General features: G+C 35.8%; 2 protein-coding genes across 2 annotated transcripts; both read right to left on the bottom strand.

Moving 5' to 3' along the window:
* Positions 1-5,360: 5,360 nt before the first annotated feature.
* Positions 5,361-7,475, bottom strand: LOC127652261 (proline-rich protein 29-like). The gene is made up of 6 exons (XM_052138400.1): positions 7,354-7,475; positions 7,023-7,110; positions 6,622-6,728; positions 6,258-6,448; positions 5,793-5,863; positions 5,361-5,701 (listed from the first exon to the last, which is right to left on the bottom strand). Exons 1-6 carry the CDS (start codon positions 7,435-7,437, stop codon positions 5,673-5,675), a joined length of 570 nt encoding a protein of 189 aa, XP_051994360.1. The 5' UTR covers positions 7,438-7,475; the 3' UTR covers positions 5,361-5,672.
* A 1,612-nt stretch (positions 7,476-9,087) lies between these two features.
* Positions 9,088-17,191, bottom strand: LOC127652596 (trypsin-like). The gene is made up of 6 exons (XM_052138826.1): positions 17,058-17,191; positions 16,273-16,293; positions 11,417-11,585; positions 10,377-10,645; positions 9,900-10,039; positions 9,088-9,786 (listed from the first exon to the last, which is right to left on the bottom strand). The coding sequence occupies exons 1-6, from the start codon at positions 17,110-17,112 to the stop codon at positions 9,505-9,507; spliced, it is 936 nt and encodes a 311-aa protein (XP_051994786.1). The 5' UTR covers positions 17,113-17,191; the 3' UTR covers positions 9,088-9,504.
* Positions 17,192-20,916: the final 3,725 nt, after the last annotated feature.

Here is a 20,916-nt window from a genome sequence, read left to right as displayed (position 1 = left end):
CTATTTGGCCTGTAATAACACAACAGGTTAACATTCACCAGTAAAGTAGATCATTCTTTTCACTGTAGAGTATATCAAATGTATTAACATGGTTTTGCTTCATTCTTAAAAATGTATACTCTATAATTATATATTTATAGTTATATTATTATATCAACTAGATAATATAATAATAGTAATACTAATATGTCAAGACACACTTTAATGCTGGCTTTACAAATCCTTCTCTAAAAGTGTAAAATTGTTTTGAGAGCTTCTATTCCCTAAAGTCAGACAGACAGGTAGATAGACAGATGGACAGACAGACAAATAAACAGATACACAGACATACAGAGTTAGTTAGTTAGTTAGTTAGTTAGTTAGTTAGTTAGTTAGTTAGTTAGTTAGTTTTGACAATTGGAGTTTCAAATCATGAACATTCTGTGACAGAGTTGAACAAATTTGGCCCGTTGGAACATTCCATAAATGTAATTCTATGGTATTTTTTTGGGGGGTTGGATTGTCTGCCATGTGAAAACTGGGATTCCAGTCAGTTCGAAAAATCATGGCACTCTAAGTCAGAACAGTTTGAAGGTCTGTGCCAAGTTTAGTGGATGTGGGTTTTAGGCACTATGAGAAGATACAATTGATCATTTTGGTCTTGATTTAGGGATTTTGGGAAATCATATCACTGGCCCCTAATGGAGTACACACTGTGTGTATTTCCTTTCTCATGCAAAATTAGTAAACAAAATCAGTTTACATTTTCTTACTCCCCTTTCACTGCGGATAAATCATTATTCCTGTCTGATCATGGAAGGATACTTTCCTTGTTGTAATGACTGATTTGTCTACTTAAAATTAACATATTTTGGGACATGTTGGAATGTAAGGTCACTGAGAAAATTAAGCAAACATCCAAGATGGTCAGCAGGGGACAGTTGTGACACTGTGTTAAGGCTTAAGAATGTCATTTCTGCGACACTAGCGCCACCAAACGGAATTGCAAAAAAAAAATAAAAAATGTAAAACAGCTTTCCAAATTCGCCTGCTGTTGTTCAAACAGTCAGATAGTCCTGCCCACTCAAAACAAACACAGGAATTTTTATAGCGCCACAGAGACACAGTTTACAGTTTTCGAGAAAATTAACCTATGAATGGAATGGCTAACTCAGAGTTGTCTTTGCATATTAAGCTGGGATACAAGAAAGTATTTTAACATTGAAAAATTTGCAGACTTCAGTTTTAACTATCCACACAGCATAACAAACATGTTAACAAATGCACCTTCTAGAGCTTTTATGCAATCAAAAAGCTTAGTTAAGTAAACAAATTATTTGGTAGAAACCAGATAGACAGACACATAGTTCATTAAACATACAGTATATAGATAAATGGATGAATGGATGGATGGATGGATGGATGGATGGATGGATGGATGGACGGACGGACGGACGGATGGATTATGGACGGACTGATTGACTGATTGATTGTATTTACAGATGAATATTATGCAGTGTAAAGGATTTTGCTGAGGAGATTTAGTCCAAAAATTGAATATTTTTAGTTTGGTTTGTTTGTTTATGTGTGTTTTATGTCACAGGATGTCTCATATCATGGTTAGGAAAACCATGTAAGGCCTTCCAATTGTGTTAGAATTGATACATATAAAATGTTTCAATATATTTCACTTAAGTTAGGCCTAATGCATTATTTAGAATATTACAAATTACAAAATTGTTACAACTGTCCCAGGGTAGTGTTACAACAGTACAAGTATGAGGACAGTCAAATGCCCTAATGTACTTTGGGATCTCTGCCGCTCTCTTTAGTCAGTATAACAGTACTTCAAAGCCTTTAGTTTTGATGATTATGGACAAACGTATTACATTAAATGAGACTGTATGAGTTATTTTAGGTAAGAAGAATATCTTTTTCCCAAGAGTTACAGTTAAATTATTCTGTTCCATGGCAGATGCATTTGCTGAATTGTTTTTATTTTATTCTACAATAAATGAATAATATAAGAGTTATAGCAGAAGACAATTTTAAAATATGTAACACGTAACAGAGTTTTATGGATGTGAATAAAATGCATTTCAGGTTGTTTCCTACAGGCACAATTTCCTATAGTTGTTGTTAGTGGAACAGAGTGGTTCAGCAAGAACAGAAAGTTGTGCCTGTCTCTGACTCTGGTACATGCTGTTTGGTTCATCTTCCAGAATACATTCATTTGCCAAAAATGGCATTGCCATGACACACTGTCTTGTTCGGAGGCACCATCTATCTCACTCACTCTTTCTATCTCTCTTTCTGATTCCTCTCATAAGACGCAAATTTAAATACTTCTCAGCTTGCACTTATCCAACTCACCACTGTTAGATATTTATAGCAAAACAAACAGAACTGAAAGAAGAGAGACTGACAGGGAGGAGATGGTGGTAGGGGCAGCTGTGCCCTTTAACTGATCCCTTAATCCTGCTTGTTCTCGCTCTTTCCCCTATACCTTTTTTCAGTTGCTGCAAATATTGCCACATTTCAGCTTTGGAAACATACACATACATTGACAAACCCACAGATTTGAATGTTTTCGAGTCCTCACTATTTATGTGCTGTGGATGGCTAAATAAACTTGCATTTCCTAGAGGAAATATTGCTTGCAATGCAGCAAAAGTATAGTGCTGAAGTTTGAGGTAAGAGTAAGTTTTAGGCTTTGGTTCTGTGTAAATCAAAGCTGGATCAGAGTTTTTCTTTTCTTTCTTTTTTTTACTTTTTTTTAAAAATGCCTAATACCCAATGCACTATAAATCCTCGTGGTGGCGTAATAACTTGCATCAATCCGTGTGTCGGAGGACCAATCTCAGTTGCCTCCGCGTCTGAGAACCGTCAATCCGTGCATATTATCATGTGGCTTGTTGAGCGCATTACCGCTGAGACATAGCGCGCGTGGAGGCTTTGCGCTGTTCTCTGCAGCATCCATGCACAACTCACCACTCGCCCCACCGAGAATGAGAACCAGACATTTTGTGACCACTAGGAGGTTACCCCATGTTACTCTACCCTCCCTAGCAACTGGGCCAATTTGGTTGCTTAGGAGACCTGGCTGCACGCCCTGGATTCGAACTCGCGACTTCCGGGGTGGTGGTGTCAAAACACGCTGAGCTACCCAGACCCCCGCCGTTTGGCCTTTCTAATGACACTCAACTTGCATCTTGTTTTAGTTGGCTCTAAACAAGCATTAATGCATAGTGAGCATAAAGATGCCTATAAAGGGATATACAGTATGCAAGAAAGTCAAGACCAATCACAATTTAGTAAGAAATATCAAAACAGTCATGCTTTGCAAACAGTGTAATAAATTGTATCAAAATTTGGTTTCAAATGTGTAGGGTCTTTATCTCATGACACTAGTTAGCAAAGACTTTGATTGGAAAATCCCTTTTCATCCTATTTAATCATCAGCTTGAAAAGCATCTGTGTTTATATGTGTGGTTATTGGGGAATGAGGGTGTCAGCTGATCTTATATTACTCCTGGAAGGTATTTGGTATGTTCTCCATTATGTGCCAGTACCATCAATGTCCTTGAGCTCTTGATAACCTGTATAACAGATGAGTCATTCCATAGCAACACAGACACACAAACAAACACTTATTTAGAGATTTGGCAGCTAGTGAGCATTTTGTGTGAGTGTGTTTGTGTATTTATCACTTTGTGGGGACCAAATGTCCCCATAAAGATAGTAAAACCCGAAATTTTTGACCTTGTGGGGACATTTTGTCGGTCCCCATGAGGAAAACAGCTTATAAATCATACTAAATTATGTTTTTTGAAAATGTAAAAATGCAGAAAGTTTTTTGTGAGGGTTAGGTGTTGGGGATAGAATATAAAGTTTGTACAGTATAAAAACCATTATGTCTATGGAAAGTCCCCATAAAACATGGAAACACAACAAGTGTGTGTGTGTTAGAATGGTGTGGAGAATGACATTGCATAAGAGGACAGATCTGATAAAGATCAGTCATCACTGCAACCGGCTGTTCAAACACACACACAAACACACGCAGACTGTAATCCACAACACTGCTCAAGCACTTCAGCATTGAAAGTGTGTGTCTGTGCGCAGAGGGCATGACTGTCACCAAAGTGATGACAGTGCACTCTGAATAAAGAAATGGGCTGAAATACCACAGAACAAAACAATGCTGGACACAAACACACACAAGATAAATATGTGGCTGAATGTTTAAAGGTTGGCTGTGGATTTGTGAACTTAAGAGAAATACACAAACACACACACACATATACACACACACACACACACAAACACACACACACTTGTGGCAAGTTTAGATATTTATCCACAGCAGACGTTTTATATTCCACAACAACATTCAAACCTTAATCACATTATATAATATGTTTGTGCATGAACTTCAATACACACCTCACACTCAACTGCTCTATTCCCTATGCAGCATTACACTGCATTACTCACTAAATATCTTACATTGTCTAACCTTTAATTATTTTCTTTGAGTTGGGGCCAATTTCAACTGTCAACAAAACAAAATGATTTTGTCATCCGTTAGTGTTGCATTTCGGGATTTGGAGTCCCCCACACCTAATGCGGAGGCCCTAGGCTATTGCCTACTCTGCCTATAGCTTGCTTCATCCCTGTGTAATATTGTCAGCATAAAACAAATTGATATGGTCCTCCAAATTACGCTTTTAATTTGCCTTTCAATACATGACTCATCTCTCGGATGAGATGGTAAAACAAGGTCTTGAATCTCTGTGGTCATTAAAAATCCTAGGTAATTTCTCGAAAAAGAGTAGGTAACCCCGGTGTCCTGGCCAGATTTGCCCATTGTCATTTATCTATCATGGCTTACTAATAATCCCCCACATATACAATATGAATTGTCTACATCATGCAGTGGGTGTTCTGGGTGTGCTATGGTTGCCGTTGCATAATCCAGGTGGATGCTACACACTTTGGTGGTTGAGGAGATTCCCCCTTTAGCACATTGAGTGCCTAGAAAAGCACTATATAAAAGTAAGGAATTACTATTAATTATTATTATTAATGACATGGTCTTTTAATTTAGGTTGAGGTCACAACTCTCCATAATGTATTATAAGACACATGATTTTCAATAAACACAACATTATTTAATTCAGTACCAAGTTGCTTTCTAAAGGCAGTTTACCTTTAAATAAAATGCAGAGCCATGGCCTTTTACAGGAAAAGACAACAAGCAAGTTTTAATGCCACACCAAATAAGAAAAGGTTATTATGGGCCTCCCATTATTTTTCAACGTTGTCCAACATATCTTCATCTTATAATAAAATCTTGATAAATAATCACGTGTGTCCTACTGAAAAACAATACACTAAATCTATAGAAAATTATAACAACTGTCTGAGATCCTACAATTGAAAGAGGGCCCATTAATACAATAACAAATTCAGCAACTCTCAGAAATTGAATATAATAGGATGCTCAATAAAAGTATGTTTTCATAAACCAAATATTAAACAGGGTACATCAAATGGTGTTAAAAAACTAAAATAAATGCATGTAGTACTTAACATGCAGTTAAATAAAATTAGCTTGCACAATACATGGTAAAATACCAGTAAAATTAAGGCAGAATGAGTTCTGTGTATCCCATAAGAAAAACTGTTCATCACTGCCCTTTCTCTGCATCATAAAACTCTGCAAGAGAAATCAGGCAGAAAATGATGTTAAATTAATATGATAAAATTACAGTAAAGCTTAAACAATCACATGCACTGTTTGTATGTACCTGGTGCAGGTGGGATGTCAGCACCAACAGTCTGTGTAGCACTGGGTGGAGGTGGGGGTGGAACAGCTTTCCTGAATAACATGACTCTGGTTAGTTATACCATGTTTGTACACATTTTAGGGTAAGTCTAAAAACAAATGTCCATGGTCAAAATAAAATATATATTTTGCATACAAGGAAAGGCATCCTATTTTTTGGACTAATTTACTTTTGCTTTGTGACATTATTTTCATGACATTTAAGCAAATGTACACACAAATTCTCATGAGTCATTCTCCTTACTCAGCTACAGTACAGACAGTGCAAGAACAGCATAAAATAAATTGTACAACGATTAGTACCATGATGTATACTTGTTATTTTTTACCTATACATTTAACTACAAGTGTTTGTGATGTTCAGCTAAATGTGTGTTATTTTGTTCAATATATACATAGGCATTTGTGTGATTGTTCTCAGTCTAACCTGTCTCTGTATTCTGTCCGAATAGGCTGTGCAGGTTGTGATGGGTCCTGGGTGTTCTGGAGAAGAGGAGATGGTGCTTGAATCAGTGGCTGAGGTAAAGGAACCCAACCCGGGTAAAAGAGGCTGGGCACAGGGGGGTAATAATGATGGTAAACATCAGGCTCCTCCTCTAAATCCACATCGAGCCTTGTCTATAAAACAATAAACTGAGAGATTTACACCATTATATTACATCAAAGACACAGAAACGTTACATTTTCCAGTAAAACAGCGACATGTTTCTGTATATTTAGTGAACTAAAAGTCTGCTGTGATCGAATCAAGAGTTTTTTTTTTACAAATGTGTTGTATGTAAATACATTACCCCAGGTGTATGCGTGTAGTCAAAAGTATTGAGTACAGACATGGTCATGTTATTCATGATAACCTGATGCATCTGTGCATTCTGCATCATCATCAGTTCAACCAGATCTAAAACACACACACACACACACACACACACACACACACACACACACACACACACACACACACACAAATATCTAAAGCAACCAAAATTATCTAAACCATACAATAGCACCTTTTTATTTTTTGTTATTTTGGAATTTGACCACACCTGTCTCCATTAAAATGCATTATATGGAAAAGAACTGCAAAGATTTTGTGTGCATGGGGATTGGAACAGCGGGGGATTGGAACGGGGGGTAAACCCTTGCTTTAATCTCTCTTTTGTCATGTGAATATGTCCAAACACTCTTACCCTACCCTCTCTGATGTGTCCTGGACGCACCAAGGCAAAAGGTGAAGACACTGCTGCTGGAGACTGCTGTAAAATAGTGGTTGCCTGAGGAGCCTTTGATGGACAATTAGACAGGGATGGACTGATTTATTTATTGTTCATTTGGGAAACTACATCACAGAAATATAAACGTCCCAATACGTAGGCTTAGCAATGAAAGAAAGATATACGTCCAAATGTCAGTTTTCCTCCAATAACAAACTATTAATTCAGACAGTAAAAAGAGATTTTACATGCAGTTTAGTGTGTATCTAAACAATGCTGAACTGCGGATTGTATAGGAGAAAGATTACTCACAGGTTGTTGGAGGATATGTACGTTTGACAGATCCTCGGGCCATTGCTGATTATTTATTTCATTTGAGTCTGTCCACGACATCATTATCTTTGATCAGTATGAATACGCTGTTGCGAATGACACAGTTGTGAGGGAGTGTTGCTATGGCACAGATACACAGACTGTCCCATTAACCTTATTCATTATAAAATATTTAATGTTTGATTAATACTCAAATTTGTTATTTATAAAATTAAAAAATACGTTTTATATTTTAGCATTCTAACTCTAGGCTACTGTAAAGCTTTTATAATTCGGTACAGTTAAAGTATGACCATTAGTGCCTGCAGTGCCACAGCCACAACGCCAGGTCGCGCAATCGCCTAAATTCTGAACTGTGAATTCCATGCAATGTTCCAGGCTTGTCTCGTTTTTCTTTTTGTATAACAGGGATTATATGACACTTTAACATTATTCAGGAGATTATACACTGCTGCTGAACCCAGCAAATAGACGGACTCTTTTCTTGTGGCATTTGTTGTTTTCTCAGATCCAATAAGGCTGAACCAATCATGTCTTTTTAGTAGCAGGATAAGGGAAAAACTCTTGAAAAAAGGAAAAACTCATTTTTTGTCATTGTGTCTTCTTGGACTTATACTGACATCTAGCGGCTTGGATGCAGCGTAATTTAAAATCAATAGTTTTCAGTTTCAGATGCCATTGTAGAAGTTTAGTATTCACAGTCAGTCATGATTACTTTAATCAATGAGTGAAAGTGTCAGATAACAGGACGGTTACTGAGATTAAGCGAGTAGTATTTGGCTGGTCATGTGACTCTAATATGGCAGCCCCCGTGTGCGGACCCTCTCCATGTAGAATAAAACAGCTTTTATATTTTCATTTTAATGTGAGTGGTCAAGACTTCCTACATGAAAATGAAATGCATCACGATTTTTTTTTTAAAATCCATGTTTTTATATTGAATATTGATGGAACATGGGATAAAAGCAATTGTACTCAATAATCTCACGGATCAGGAATTTTTAGCAGTGTATAGTGTCAAACAGGTGTGAATGAAGGTACTGTAGTAGTTTGTGTTGCTGTTTAGTGTTTTGTGATCAAATAAAATTGACCCCGGGGGGCCTCAGTGCCAGTTTACCCAGCTAGCGATATGTGCAACCATGGCCGGCCCCTAGACGTTCCATTTATAACTCAACAGTCTAAAGTCTTTGACACTAGTCCTAAATAATGCAATGACATCTTTTGCTCACATTAAACACCGTATTTTTGTGTTTGTCAGGAGTGAGGTAGTGAGGACATCCACAGTCAACAACAGGCAGCACCAGAGAGAAGGAGTCTGCAGGCAGGTAATGCAGCGGGGGGGAAATCGATAAGAGTATAGCTGCAGGCATTGCTCCAAAAAGGGCCATGAGCTCATAATCACCATTAAAGATAGGGAACCTTACCCTTTCCCAAACCTTAACCGAGAATGGATGTGACGCCCGTTGGCGCAGCCCTCTTTTGGGGTTGGCGCAATCCCCTTTTGGAGTAACCCCTCCCTGTTATGGAAATTCCACCCCCATTTGGAGATCTCTGGTCAGCAGCTATACCTACTTGGAAAAATTAGCCCATTGTAAAAAGGGGCCTCAGTTTGTTCCTGGGAGGCAGCAGATGCCCTAACCACGCCTCACACTCAGTGTAACCATCTGGAGCCTGTAAGGCTGAGTAAGGAACAACCAGGCACCTTTCTCCCATCACAGAAAAATCACAGCATTTTCTAATTTATTCAGTTAAATCATACATTTGCTCATTTATTCAGTCAAATCAGACATTTGCTCATTTTAGAGTTTTAAGCTGAACAGAAATCTAGCCTCTGAGACAAAGTTAGTGTTATTTGTAAAACAAATCCACAGTTAAATATAAAACTGACTGCAGTGCATTTGTATTGCATCCTGTTAATGAACATTCACTTGAAAGAGGATGATTGACTGAGCATTTTGAATTTACACATATTAGAATTTTATGTCTCAGTTTTAGAATAAATAACAGATCAATGCACTGTATTCTTATTAGGCAAACACTAAAAATCAGTAGGCACAAACTTGCTTTATTAATAAGACTGTGTTCAGCAAACTGTCCTCTTCATCAATGAACCTTCAGAATTGTTATTACTCAGTCTTTAAGAAAAGAGATGAAGGTTAGAGGGATGATGGAGGCTGAGAGAGAAAGGGAAAATAAGAGGAGGTTGGGGGAGCCACGGGTTCCAGTGGAGTTGAATGAAACAAATCCAGTCTGGTTGCTGTCTATCTTAGTGTTGATCCAACTTTGGTATTCAGATACTCGGGTGTACACACCAGGATAATTGGGTACTGCACAGTCTTTGCCAAAACTCACAATGCCAGACTGAATCCACTTTTTGTCCTGTTTATTGACCATTGGTCCTCCAGAGTCTCCCTGCATAGACAACCGCTTATTTATATTGCTACCAATATACAATGAGCAACTGTCAATTAATATATACTGTATCTCTGCCAATATACAATAAGTAATGTAAGTGACTGATGTACCTGACACGAGTCTTTCCCTCCTTGAGTTAGTCCAGCACACACCATGTTGCTGGTAATGCTACCTCCATAGGCAGATCTGCAAACACTGTTGCTCACAATTGGTATCTCCACCTCCTGCAGTGTGTTGGGAAGCGTGGTGTCTATGATATAAATCAGAGGGGAAATTAATCATTATTGGTGCTTTCAAAGGCAAGCTTCAGTATTACTATTGCTCTGAACAAACCACTAAACCTAAGTATTCAACTTTGACATGTAACTCTTTCAACACAATTTACTGTGTTGAAAGTTTTCGTTATTTCGAATAAATTACTGCCCACATGGGCAGTAATCAGATACCTAGCAAATGGACAGGGATCGTGGCAGTGAGTTTTTACATGGACAAGTACCACCAAATCTAATTTTAAAATAATACTATACAGTAATAATACATTGCAAAACTAGCGTATGTTTTAAAGTATTATAAAAATGTTCACTTACCTGCAAATTTTAGTTTTCCCCATCCAGTGATCCAGCTTTTAGTACCTGCAGCAATAGTACTACCAGAAGAAGCTAGGCAGACTGGTTGAATAAATTCAGTAAAAGTCACAGAAGAAGAGAGCCGGAGAAGTGCTATGTCATTGTTTTGAGTAGTTGAACCATAGTTTGGATGGTTGATGACTTTACTCACTGTCCTGGATACCTCATTTGGGTTTGAGCCTCTTTGGAACTGACGTCCCAAGTAGATTTTAATATTAGATGCAGGGATGCTGTGAATAGAAAAAGTTCTCAGACTCGATTATCAGTCTACAGCAATGTATAAATTGTGTTGTATTTGACACTTAATAGAATAGTTGACCCAAAATGTAACGGTCTGTCGTTATTTACTCTTTTGTTGCGTCAAAACTGTTTGACTATTAAAATAGATATTTTGAAGTATCTTCATCCAGGTTTTGTTAAACCCGCTAAAGGAAAAAGAGCACCATAATAGTAGTCCATACGACTTGTGTGCTATATTCACAGTTTTCTGAAGCCATACGACAGCTTTGTATGAGAAACAGATTAAAATTGAAGTCATTGTTCACTAAAAATCTATCCCTCCAATGAGCTGTTAGGGTCACATTGGCAAAGAAACAGCTCAAAAAATTATTTGTTCAAAAACTGGACTAAATGATCCAGTCAAAGCTAACTAGAGGGCAAGATTATCAGTGAATAACAACATAAATTTTGGTCTGATTCTCACACAAAGCAATTGTTTGACTTCAGAATGCTTGGAATATAGTACACCCGTTATATGGACTATTACAGTGTTTTTAGGTGGATTTTTTTTTTATTTATTTATTTGTCATTTTTGGAGTGTGACAGATGTGGTCACTTTGTCATTGTATGGAAAAAAGCAGCAATATGATTCCTAAAAAAAATCTCCTTTTGTGTTGCACAAAAAAATATCAGCATTTGGAATGACAGGAAGGTGAGTAAATAATTATACAATTTTTGGGTGAACTATTCCTTTAACCTTTATTTAAGATTGGGTCACATACGTCTGGAAGCAGTGAGCTGCAGATAAAACCCAGTCCTTATTTATTAGACTCCCACCACAGAAATGACTTCCACTGGAGATTCTTTGAATGCTCGCTTGCCAGGGCCAAGACCCCGCAACAGCACTTTGCCCTCCAACAATCTTGGATTTGAGGGGGGCTTGGCCACACACTGATGAGAAAAAAGATGATGTGGGAATTCCTTGTTAAAATGACTTAAAGTTCAAATGAAATCAAAATCGACCCTATTTACGTTCAAGTGTTATGGACTACTTTTATCATAATTTTATGGCGCTTTTTAGGCCTTATTTGGAGCTTAGCGCTATAAATTACTATCCAGTTCCTTGTAAAAAAAAACTCAGACACTCAACCTAAAATCTCCTTTTGTTTTTCACAGATGATAGAAAATAGAATTGGAATGACATAGAGATTTTTTTTTATTTTGAGGGGAACTGTCATGTTCCTGGTCTTATTGTGACGATATATCATTGCACATTATTCTAAAGAATGACAATGTTTGTCTTCAAATATTGCTCCGCTTCTAAAACAACTTCCTTTTCGGCTGAGGTCACCAAAACCTCTTGTCATATATAGAGAACCTATTTTACAGTCCAATAATATCCTGATAGATAATGATTTGCAATGGGTTTTTTTCACTGAATATCCTGTTACACCAGGAAATAAGTTGCACATATTTTAATTACTAAAGTAAAATTGGTTGTGAACGCAGCAAGTAACATTTTACAATGAGGTTGTAAATCTCTATTACCTAACAGATATCACTGGATTAGGTGTCCTGAAATATCAAACCTGTCTTTGTGAAAGCCCGGGACACTGTAAACAAAAGCCCTCATCTCAGCATCCAAAAACTTGGCCATGTTCAGATTCTTTGTTTAGCCAATTAGAACACTTTGAAGTGCTTTCTGCCTGTCAGTCATGTTGTGCATTCACATTGCAGCCCATATATGGGAAGCAAGAAGCTGAAAGTGTGGTGTTTAAAGGAATAGTTCACCCAAAAATGGAAGTTTTCAAATAATTTACCCTCAGCCATATATATGACATTCTTTCTTCTGCAGAACAAAAACGAAGGTCTTTAGAATAGAGTCTCAGCTCTGTAGGTCCATACAATGCAAGTGAATGGTGACCAAAACTTTGAACCTCGAAAAAGCACATAAATGTAGTATAAAAGTAATCCATAATACTCCAGTGGTTTAATTAATGTCTTCTGAAGCGATCCAATCAGTTTTGGGTGAGAACAGACCAAAATGTTACTTTATTTTCACTATATATTTTGACTTCACATGTAATTTCATGTAATTATAATTTTTTTTATTACAGCAGATGTTACCAGAGACCCCCAGCTACAAGGAAATATATTAAAAATGTATGTTCGGGTCATTTTTGACCTGCGAACATCACAAGTATGACTCACAAACAAACAGTGCACAAGGGCTAGAGACTGCATTGGCAAGATGTACAGTGAAAAAGGAAGCATATTTTGGTCTGTTCTTACCCAAAATCGATTGGATCACTTTAGAAGACATGGATTAAGTAATGGATTACTTTTATGTGGCTTTTATGTAAATTTTAGAGCTTGGAATGCTTGATAACCATTCACTTGCTATGTATGGACCCACAGAGCTGAGATGTTCTTCTAACAATCTTTGTTTGTATTCTGCAGAAGAAAGTCATACATATCTGGGATGGCATGAGGGTGAGTAAAAGATGACAGAATGTTAATTTTTGGGTGAACTATTCCATTAAAGCAGATCATTCATGTTAAACAGCATATTTAGCTTCATATTCACTCTTCAATTGTTATTTTTTCATGCTAGTATGCTATTTCGCTTAGTTGAATTACATTTAAATTCTTTAATTACAATGGTCTCAACGATACATTGGCATCTTTGGAGGGTGGGGCTTTGGAAAGAGGGGGCAGTGACTAAGTCTATTGGAACGAAAGTCAGCTCACTGTCAGAGATCCTGTTTGTAATGCCTCCAGGCAGCCTGCGGGATGTTATTTTCTAGGAATACAAATATAACCTTGAAAGGCAGACATCAAAACTACGCTCCAGCTAATACACGTGTGCATTCTCAATGAAACTGACAAGTGATGTCTCTAACAAAAGGCGATTGGTTCTTTTAACTGTAAAGTGGGACTTCCATTTCAACAGCCACCATATCTAGTGTTATAATTTCTACCTTTGATTAGAATACCAGTGACTTGTCTCATTCCATACCGTCTCTGATGGAAATGACAGAACTGCTAAAATCGCTAACAGCACCTTTAACATTAGTTAATGCATTAGGTATCATAAATTTATAATAAGCAATACTTTTATTTATGTAGCATTTATTAATGTAGTTTAATTCATATATATACTATTGTTCATTGTAAGTTAATTGAAAATGTTTCATATGCATTAACTTCTGTTAACATTTTTAATGTTACAATTGTATTACAGTAATAAACACTATTTGGCCAAAAATAGTGGACACCCCTTTGTAATTAACGAGTTTGACACTTCCAGTCATTTCTGTGAGCACACATCTAAATGCTATACTATGCAATGACATTCTAAACAATTGTGTGCTTTCAACTTTGTTGAAACAGTTTTCCATTACAGCATGACAATGCACTTGTGTACAAAACGAGATCTATATAGAAGTTGTTTACTGGCCCAGCCCTGAACACCAATGAACACCTTTGGAATGAGTAATGCTTTTTAACAACTAAATGTTCAACTAAACACAAGAGCATTAGTGAGGTCAGGCACTGACGCAGGATCATGAGGCCTGGCTCACTGCTCCAATCCTAACCCAAAGGTGTTCAGTAAAGCTTCAAGTCTGTATTTTGAACCAAGCAGTAAAGTAATTCCCCAGCAGACTTAGTAAACCATTTCTTTATGGACATCACTTTGTGCACAATATTCGCTTATGTCATTTGATAACAGTAAAAGCCTTCTGCAAACTGTCGCAATGAGTGAATACAATTGTCTAGAATGTCACTGTATGATGTAGTATTAAGATATGTTTGCAATGGACTTACTGGAATAGCCCATCCTTTTCAGAAGGGAGAGTCAACATACGTTTGGTCATATAATGTATTAAAAAATGTGAATTAACTGAGATTAATAAATGCAGAAACACTTTACAATAAGGTTGTATTTGTTAGCATTAGTTACCTACATTAGTTAAAATAAAATAAGAATGAACAATATGTTTATTGAAGATAGATAGATAGATAGATAGATAGATAGATAGATAGATAGATAGATAGATAGATAGATAGATAGATAGATAGATAGATAGATAGATAGATAGATAGATAGATAGATAGATAGATAGATAGATAGATAGATAGATAGATAGATAGATAGATAGATAGATAGATAGATAGAGAGAGCGAGAAGATAGATAGATAGATAGATAGATAGATAGATAGATAGATAGATAGAGAGAGAGAGAGAGAGAAGATAGATAGATAGATAGATAGATAGATAGATAGATAGATAGATAGATAGATAGATAGATAGATAGATAGATAGATAGATAGATAGATAGATAGATAGAGAGAGACGAGAAGATAGATAGATAGATAGATAGATAGATAGATAGAGAGAGAGAGAGAGAAGATAGATAGATAGATAGATAGATAGATAGATAGATAGATAGATAGATAGATAGATAGATAGATAGATAGATAGATAGATAGATAGATAGATAGATAGATAGATAGATAGATAGATAGATAGATAGATGGATAGATAGATGGATGGATGGATGGATGGATCCATCCATCCATCCATCCATCCAACCATCTTTATATTTTCCATCCATCCGTTTACAGCATTTAATAATCTTGGTTGATGTTAATTTCAACATATACGAATATGTTTTTAACATTAAACAATTAATTTGTGAACATTAGTGAATGCTTTATGAACTAACAATAAACAATGGGTTAGACATTAATATTAACTAGGAATAATAAATGTTGTAACACTTTACAGTAAGTATTATTTGTTAACTATTTGTCAAGTAAACCTGAACTAAGAATGAACAATACCTTTACTGCATTTACTAGTCTTGGTTTATGTTTATTCCAACATATACTAATACATTTTTAACACTAAAAATGTAATACGTAAACAGTGATTAATACATTATGAACTAACATGAAGTAGCCTAACAGTGAACAATAATTGTATAAATTAACATTAACCAAGATTACTGAATGCTGTAAAAATTATGTTTGTTGTTATTTCATAATTCCTGTTGCAATAACAAATGTTAAAAAAATAGAACCTTACTGAAAGGTGATACCATAACTGCTGTAAAAGGATTGTACATTTATAGCCAGGTTAAGTTAACTATTACATTAACAAAATGTGGCAGGGCGGAGGGCGGCCGGGTCGTGATCATACACACCCGGTCCCTTATCAGGCTCATCAAGCCTCCGAGAGGGATAAAGGTCGACTGCGGAGGATTGTGCGGGAGAGAGAGATAGTTTACGGACATGTCCGGCATGTGTGTGTTTGTGTCTGTTTAAGTTTTATATGAAAAATATTATTTATATTAACAAGCCGGTTCTCGCCTCCTCCTTTCCATTGAATTCTTTACACTAACTCTCTCTCACGCACAATCCTCCGCAGTCGGCCTTTATCCCTCTCGGAGGCTTGATGAGCCTGATAAGGGACCGGGTGTGTATGATCACGACCCGGCCCCGTCCTCCGCCCTGCCACACTGATGTTTACACGTACAACCTCATTTTAAAGTGTTACCACTTTAAAACTATGTGAAGTATTCTGTGTGCATGAATATGTGTTTGTATGACCATTAAAAGTACAGCAACTTACCATCTAATTGGCAAAGAGCGCCTATATTGGGAGAAAAAGAAAAAGAAAGAATAACAAATAATCAGACTGGGTTCTTCATATACACTTATATTAGATTTCTGTGTACATAGACATATTTTATTTTATTTGTTAAGAGCTTTTGTAGCTCAGACAAAATGTATCAGCACATAGTGAATCTAGACAAACTGGTTTCAGTATCTCGCAATCATTGTTTCACCGTCAACGTGAATATGAATATACCGAGTATTGTATTCTTCAAATAAAAAAATACAAATTAAGTCAAATTGTACTTTTACTTAAAAACTATTTACTACATTTGTACTTTAAATGTATATATGGATATATTTTATTAGATTTAGACACTAATAGCCATTCAACTCTCAAGCTAAAAATGTGTTATGATAATCTGTTCATTACTAATTACAATTTCTTTAAAGCTGTTTTATTAGGTTTAGACACTAACTCTCAAGCTAAGTGAAAAAATGATCTGTTCATAACTAATTACAATTTCTTTGAAAATTGTCATGTTACTTATAATGACTACTCTGCATACTAATGCAGCAACATTTGTTTCAGGTATTATTATGTGTGTATTACAATGAAAAGCCCTTAAAGGAGTTCAATCGTCAGTTATTAAACATATTTTAAACATAAAAAGTAAATAAACGTAAGGTTATTAAACATCTATTTTTCATTGTTATAAAGTTTCTGTAAGCAGCGAGCAAATTTTAGATCTGACCTTTAATATATGTACCATATAATATGTAACAAAAGAGTTAGCTTACATGCAATGTTGAGAAAAATTGCCCCAGCAACATGCAGAGCAATGTGAAATGTCATTGTTATGTTCCTGTCTGTGTTCTGACTGCTTTTTCTTTTTTGAGAAGGCTTGAATGACACATAAAGCAAGTACTACTGCATTCATTGGCACGACTTTTGCCCCCAGCCCAGCATTAATAGAATCTCTGACACGCCTTGCTTTTGTTTTTACTTCTCACATGCTGTAAATATTTTTAGAATATGAGTCAAGTGACTTGTTTCAATTTTAAATAACTGTAATTCCTTTAGAACTTACATCACTTGAACCTTTTAAACTGGGTTACAGAATGTCACTTTAAGTGCTTTAATTGATGATTATAACCACCTACACATTTCATACACATCCTATGTCCCTGCTTACAAACACAGTGGCCCTTTTAAGAATTCAGACACTAAAGCCACACACTGAACGATGGTTTAATGTACTTGCGTTATACTGCATATATCAAAAAAATACAAGGAAGTTACTTACACTGTAAAACAAAAATGCTGTAAATTTATTGCAAATTCTAATGGCAATTTACTGTAATTCTTAAATGCTATGGTTTACTGTCAAAAATGTTGCATTCTGGGAGATAGAGTGCAGGCTCTTTGTGAAGTGACTAGTTTTACGGTAAATAACTGTTGTTGTTATTATTATTATTATTATTTGCAAAGAATTTTGAGGGGTGTACTCACTTTTGTTGCCATTAGACATTAATGGCTGTGTGTTGAGTTATTTTGAGGGGACAGCAAATTTACACTGTTAAACAAGCTGTACACTCACTACTTTACATTGTAGCAAAGTGTCATTTTTTCAGTGTTGTCACATGAAAGATATAATCAAATATTTACAAAAACGTGAGGGGTGTACTCACTTTTGTGAGATAATGTAACTGGGTAGGGCTCTCTGAGACAGTCCTCTGTAACAGACCCCCCAAGTGCTGTAACTGTACTTTTACTGTGCTATTTTCCCTTTCATCTGTGTTCGCTACTTCCCTGTCCTGATTTTATTTTTATCTATGAACATGATTGCCTAGAGAGCATCTCGTGACTCCCGTCAAATCAAATCACACGTAAAAAAATTTGAACGGCAGCTGCAGATCTGGCGCCAACTGTTATGGTTCTGTAGAATGCCTCAAATTTCAACACCTGAACATCACAGCAGCACCTGGAAGGAATTTTCGCAGTGAAAAAGGCCATTTGCTTGATTGTGTCATGTGAGTTTATCTTGCTCAAGCCAGATATCAGCATTAATCCTGCCTCTAATTTGATCATATCGAGGTAAATTTCATATTTCTAGATTCTGTGTGTCTATAAAGAAACCTGTAATTTAACTCTCACTATTTGGCTGCTGTGAGAGATTAATGCAATGCTATCAATAGGGCTGGGCAATAAAATGATCTAGATGTTTATTGAAAAAAGTGAGATGTCTTCAATCAAACTTTTGAGTAGTTTTCTGTATTTAGCCTATGATCTACCTCTATAACAGGGGTGTTCATTACATCAATCACAATAGCACACTATTTGACAGGTGGCTAATGTTTGAGCGCTAATGCTGGTTCCCGCATAAATGATCAAATACACTTTATAATTCCGCCAATGCCCTTCTTGATGAGGATTTAATGTAAATGCAGTCGTTTATGTCTAAAGTGAATGTAATTGGGACAAAAAGCATATTTGCATCTAAATGTTGGACTTGAAGTGTACATGTAACCGAATTGAGCACCAGTCACAAACTTCATAAAATTGTGAAGAAACCATTTATTGTCTTAAAAGATACAAGAACTAAATCAATGTGGAACATTGTATCTCAAAAGGAGGACAATGTGCACCCCATGTGCTACTTAAATAAATAATTCACACAAAAATGAGAATTCTCTCATCATTTACTCACTCTCATGCCATCTGTCTATGTCTTTCTTTCATCAGAACACAAATTAAGATTTTTAGAAAAATAATTCAGCTCTGTATGTCCGTTCAATGTAAGTGAAGGGGTGCCAAAACGTTGACGCGCCAAAAAGCACATAAAAGTAATACACACAACTCCAGTGGTTTCATTCATGACTTCAGAATTCATATGACAGGTGTTGGTGAGAAACAGATCAATATATTTAACAAAATTTTGGCTAGATAATCTTCTCTCTGCCCAGTAGGTGGCAATATGCATGAATAATGCAAATTACCAAAAACATAAGAAGAAAGTGTGAGCTAAGTGCAGATTGATTAAGCAGGGAGGAGAATTAATAGTAAAAAAGGAATTAAATATTGATCTGTTTCTCACCATCTATCATATCGCTTCTGAAGACATGGAGGCACATGGATTAGACTACTTTTATGCTGATTTATGTGATTTATAGAGCTTAAAAATTTTAACACCGATTCACTTTAATTGTATGGACCAAAAGAGCTGAGATATTCTTCTAAAAATCTTAATTTGTGTTCTGCAGAAGAAATAAAGTTATGCCCATCCAGGATGGTATGAGGGTGAGTAAAAGATGAGAGAATTTCAATTTTGGGTGAATTATTCCTTTTTAAGTGTGATGTAGCTCCTGTACCAAACAACTTTTCCCATGCCTGCTCTACCTCGTGCAGGACATGACGTGCCAAGTGATCCTGTTATTTTGCTTTTTTTTTTTTTGCATTCCTTGCATTGTTTGAACATGTTTTATGCACAAAAATAATGCTCTGTTGGCATTAGGGAAATTTAGACCATACACATAAACCGATTTTAATGTAATTGTTTAATACATTACCATTTAAAATGGTGATCAGTGTATTGAAAATAACTTTTTAATCTTTTCATTTCTGTTATCATGTCTCCCATTTATTTTTTTGGAATCAGATTCATGTAGTGATAAAGTTGTCATACAGTGTTCATTATAATGAGGCATAGGTTTTGCAACTCTACTCATGAGAACTTTTAAATGAGCTACTATTTTACTCTTACTTGAGTAGTTTTTAGGACAGCTACCTTTACTCTACTCACACTACATTTTTCAGGAAGGAACAGTACTTCTACTTGAGTATGACTTTTCAGTACTCTTTCCACCCCTGCCAGTAACATACTGTATTTTTACAGTAAGTGGCTGGCAACTGTGCTGCCAGAACGTTACTGTAAATTACTGAAATAAAAGAAGCAGACTGTTTTTAAAAAATACAGTGAAACTCTGTCAAAATAAAATAAAATAATAAGAAATTACAAAACACACACACATACAGAAATGAAAGCATGAGGCCAATTCACATCCACAACACACACAAACACACACACATAGAAATGAAAGAGTGAGACATTACACATCCACAATGAAGAACACACACACACACTTTGACAAAAGAAAAATTATTTAAAAAAAAATATATATATATATATATATATATATATATATATATATATATATATATATATATATATGTCTTTGATAAAGTCGAAACATATACCTACAAGCAAAACTAGTCGTAAGAATCAGGCAAATGTGTTGGCCTCTGCAGCCACCTGCTGGTTATATATTGTAAATTAATCTCTATATATTTCATTTACTTTGACATGTAGTTTTTTTTCTCTCTCTCTCCAACAGATGACAGTAATCTGCCCCCAATGCATGACAGTATATCCCTGAATAGAATTGTGACGTAGTTAAAGTGTTGTTATTTTATATAAAAATGTATTATGTTTTTAGACATTTAGAGGTTGATAGGGTACAAAAAAATTCCACAAACCCCCAAAAACTTTTATGACAAAAATATTTTAATGTGATATAACAATTACATATAACGTTTAAGAAATGTTCATTATTTTGGTACAAATTACACTGTGTAGTATCGTTTGTTTTTCAGATGCTA

The sequence above is a fragment of the Xyrauchen texanus genome, chromosome 12 (genome assembly GCF_025860055.1).
Source record: "Xyrauchen texanus isolate HMW12.3.18 chromosome 12, RBS_HiC_50CHRs, whole genome shotgun sequence".
NCBI lineage: Eukaryota > Metazoa > Chordata > Actinopteri > Cypriniformes > Catostomidae > Xyrauchen > Xyrauchen texanus.
This window is presented reverse-complemented; position numbering and strand designations above follow the sequence as displayed.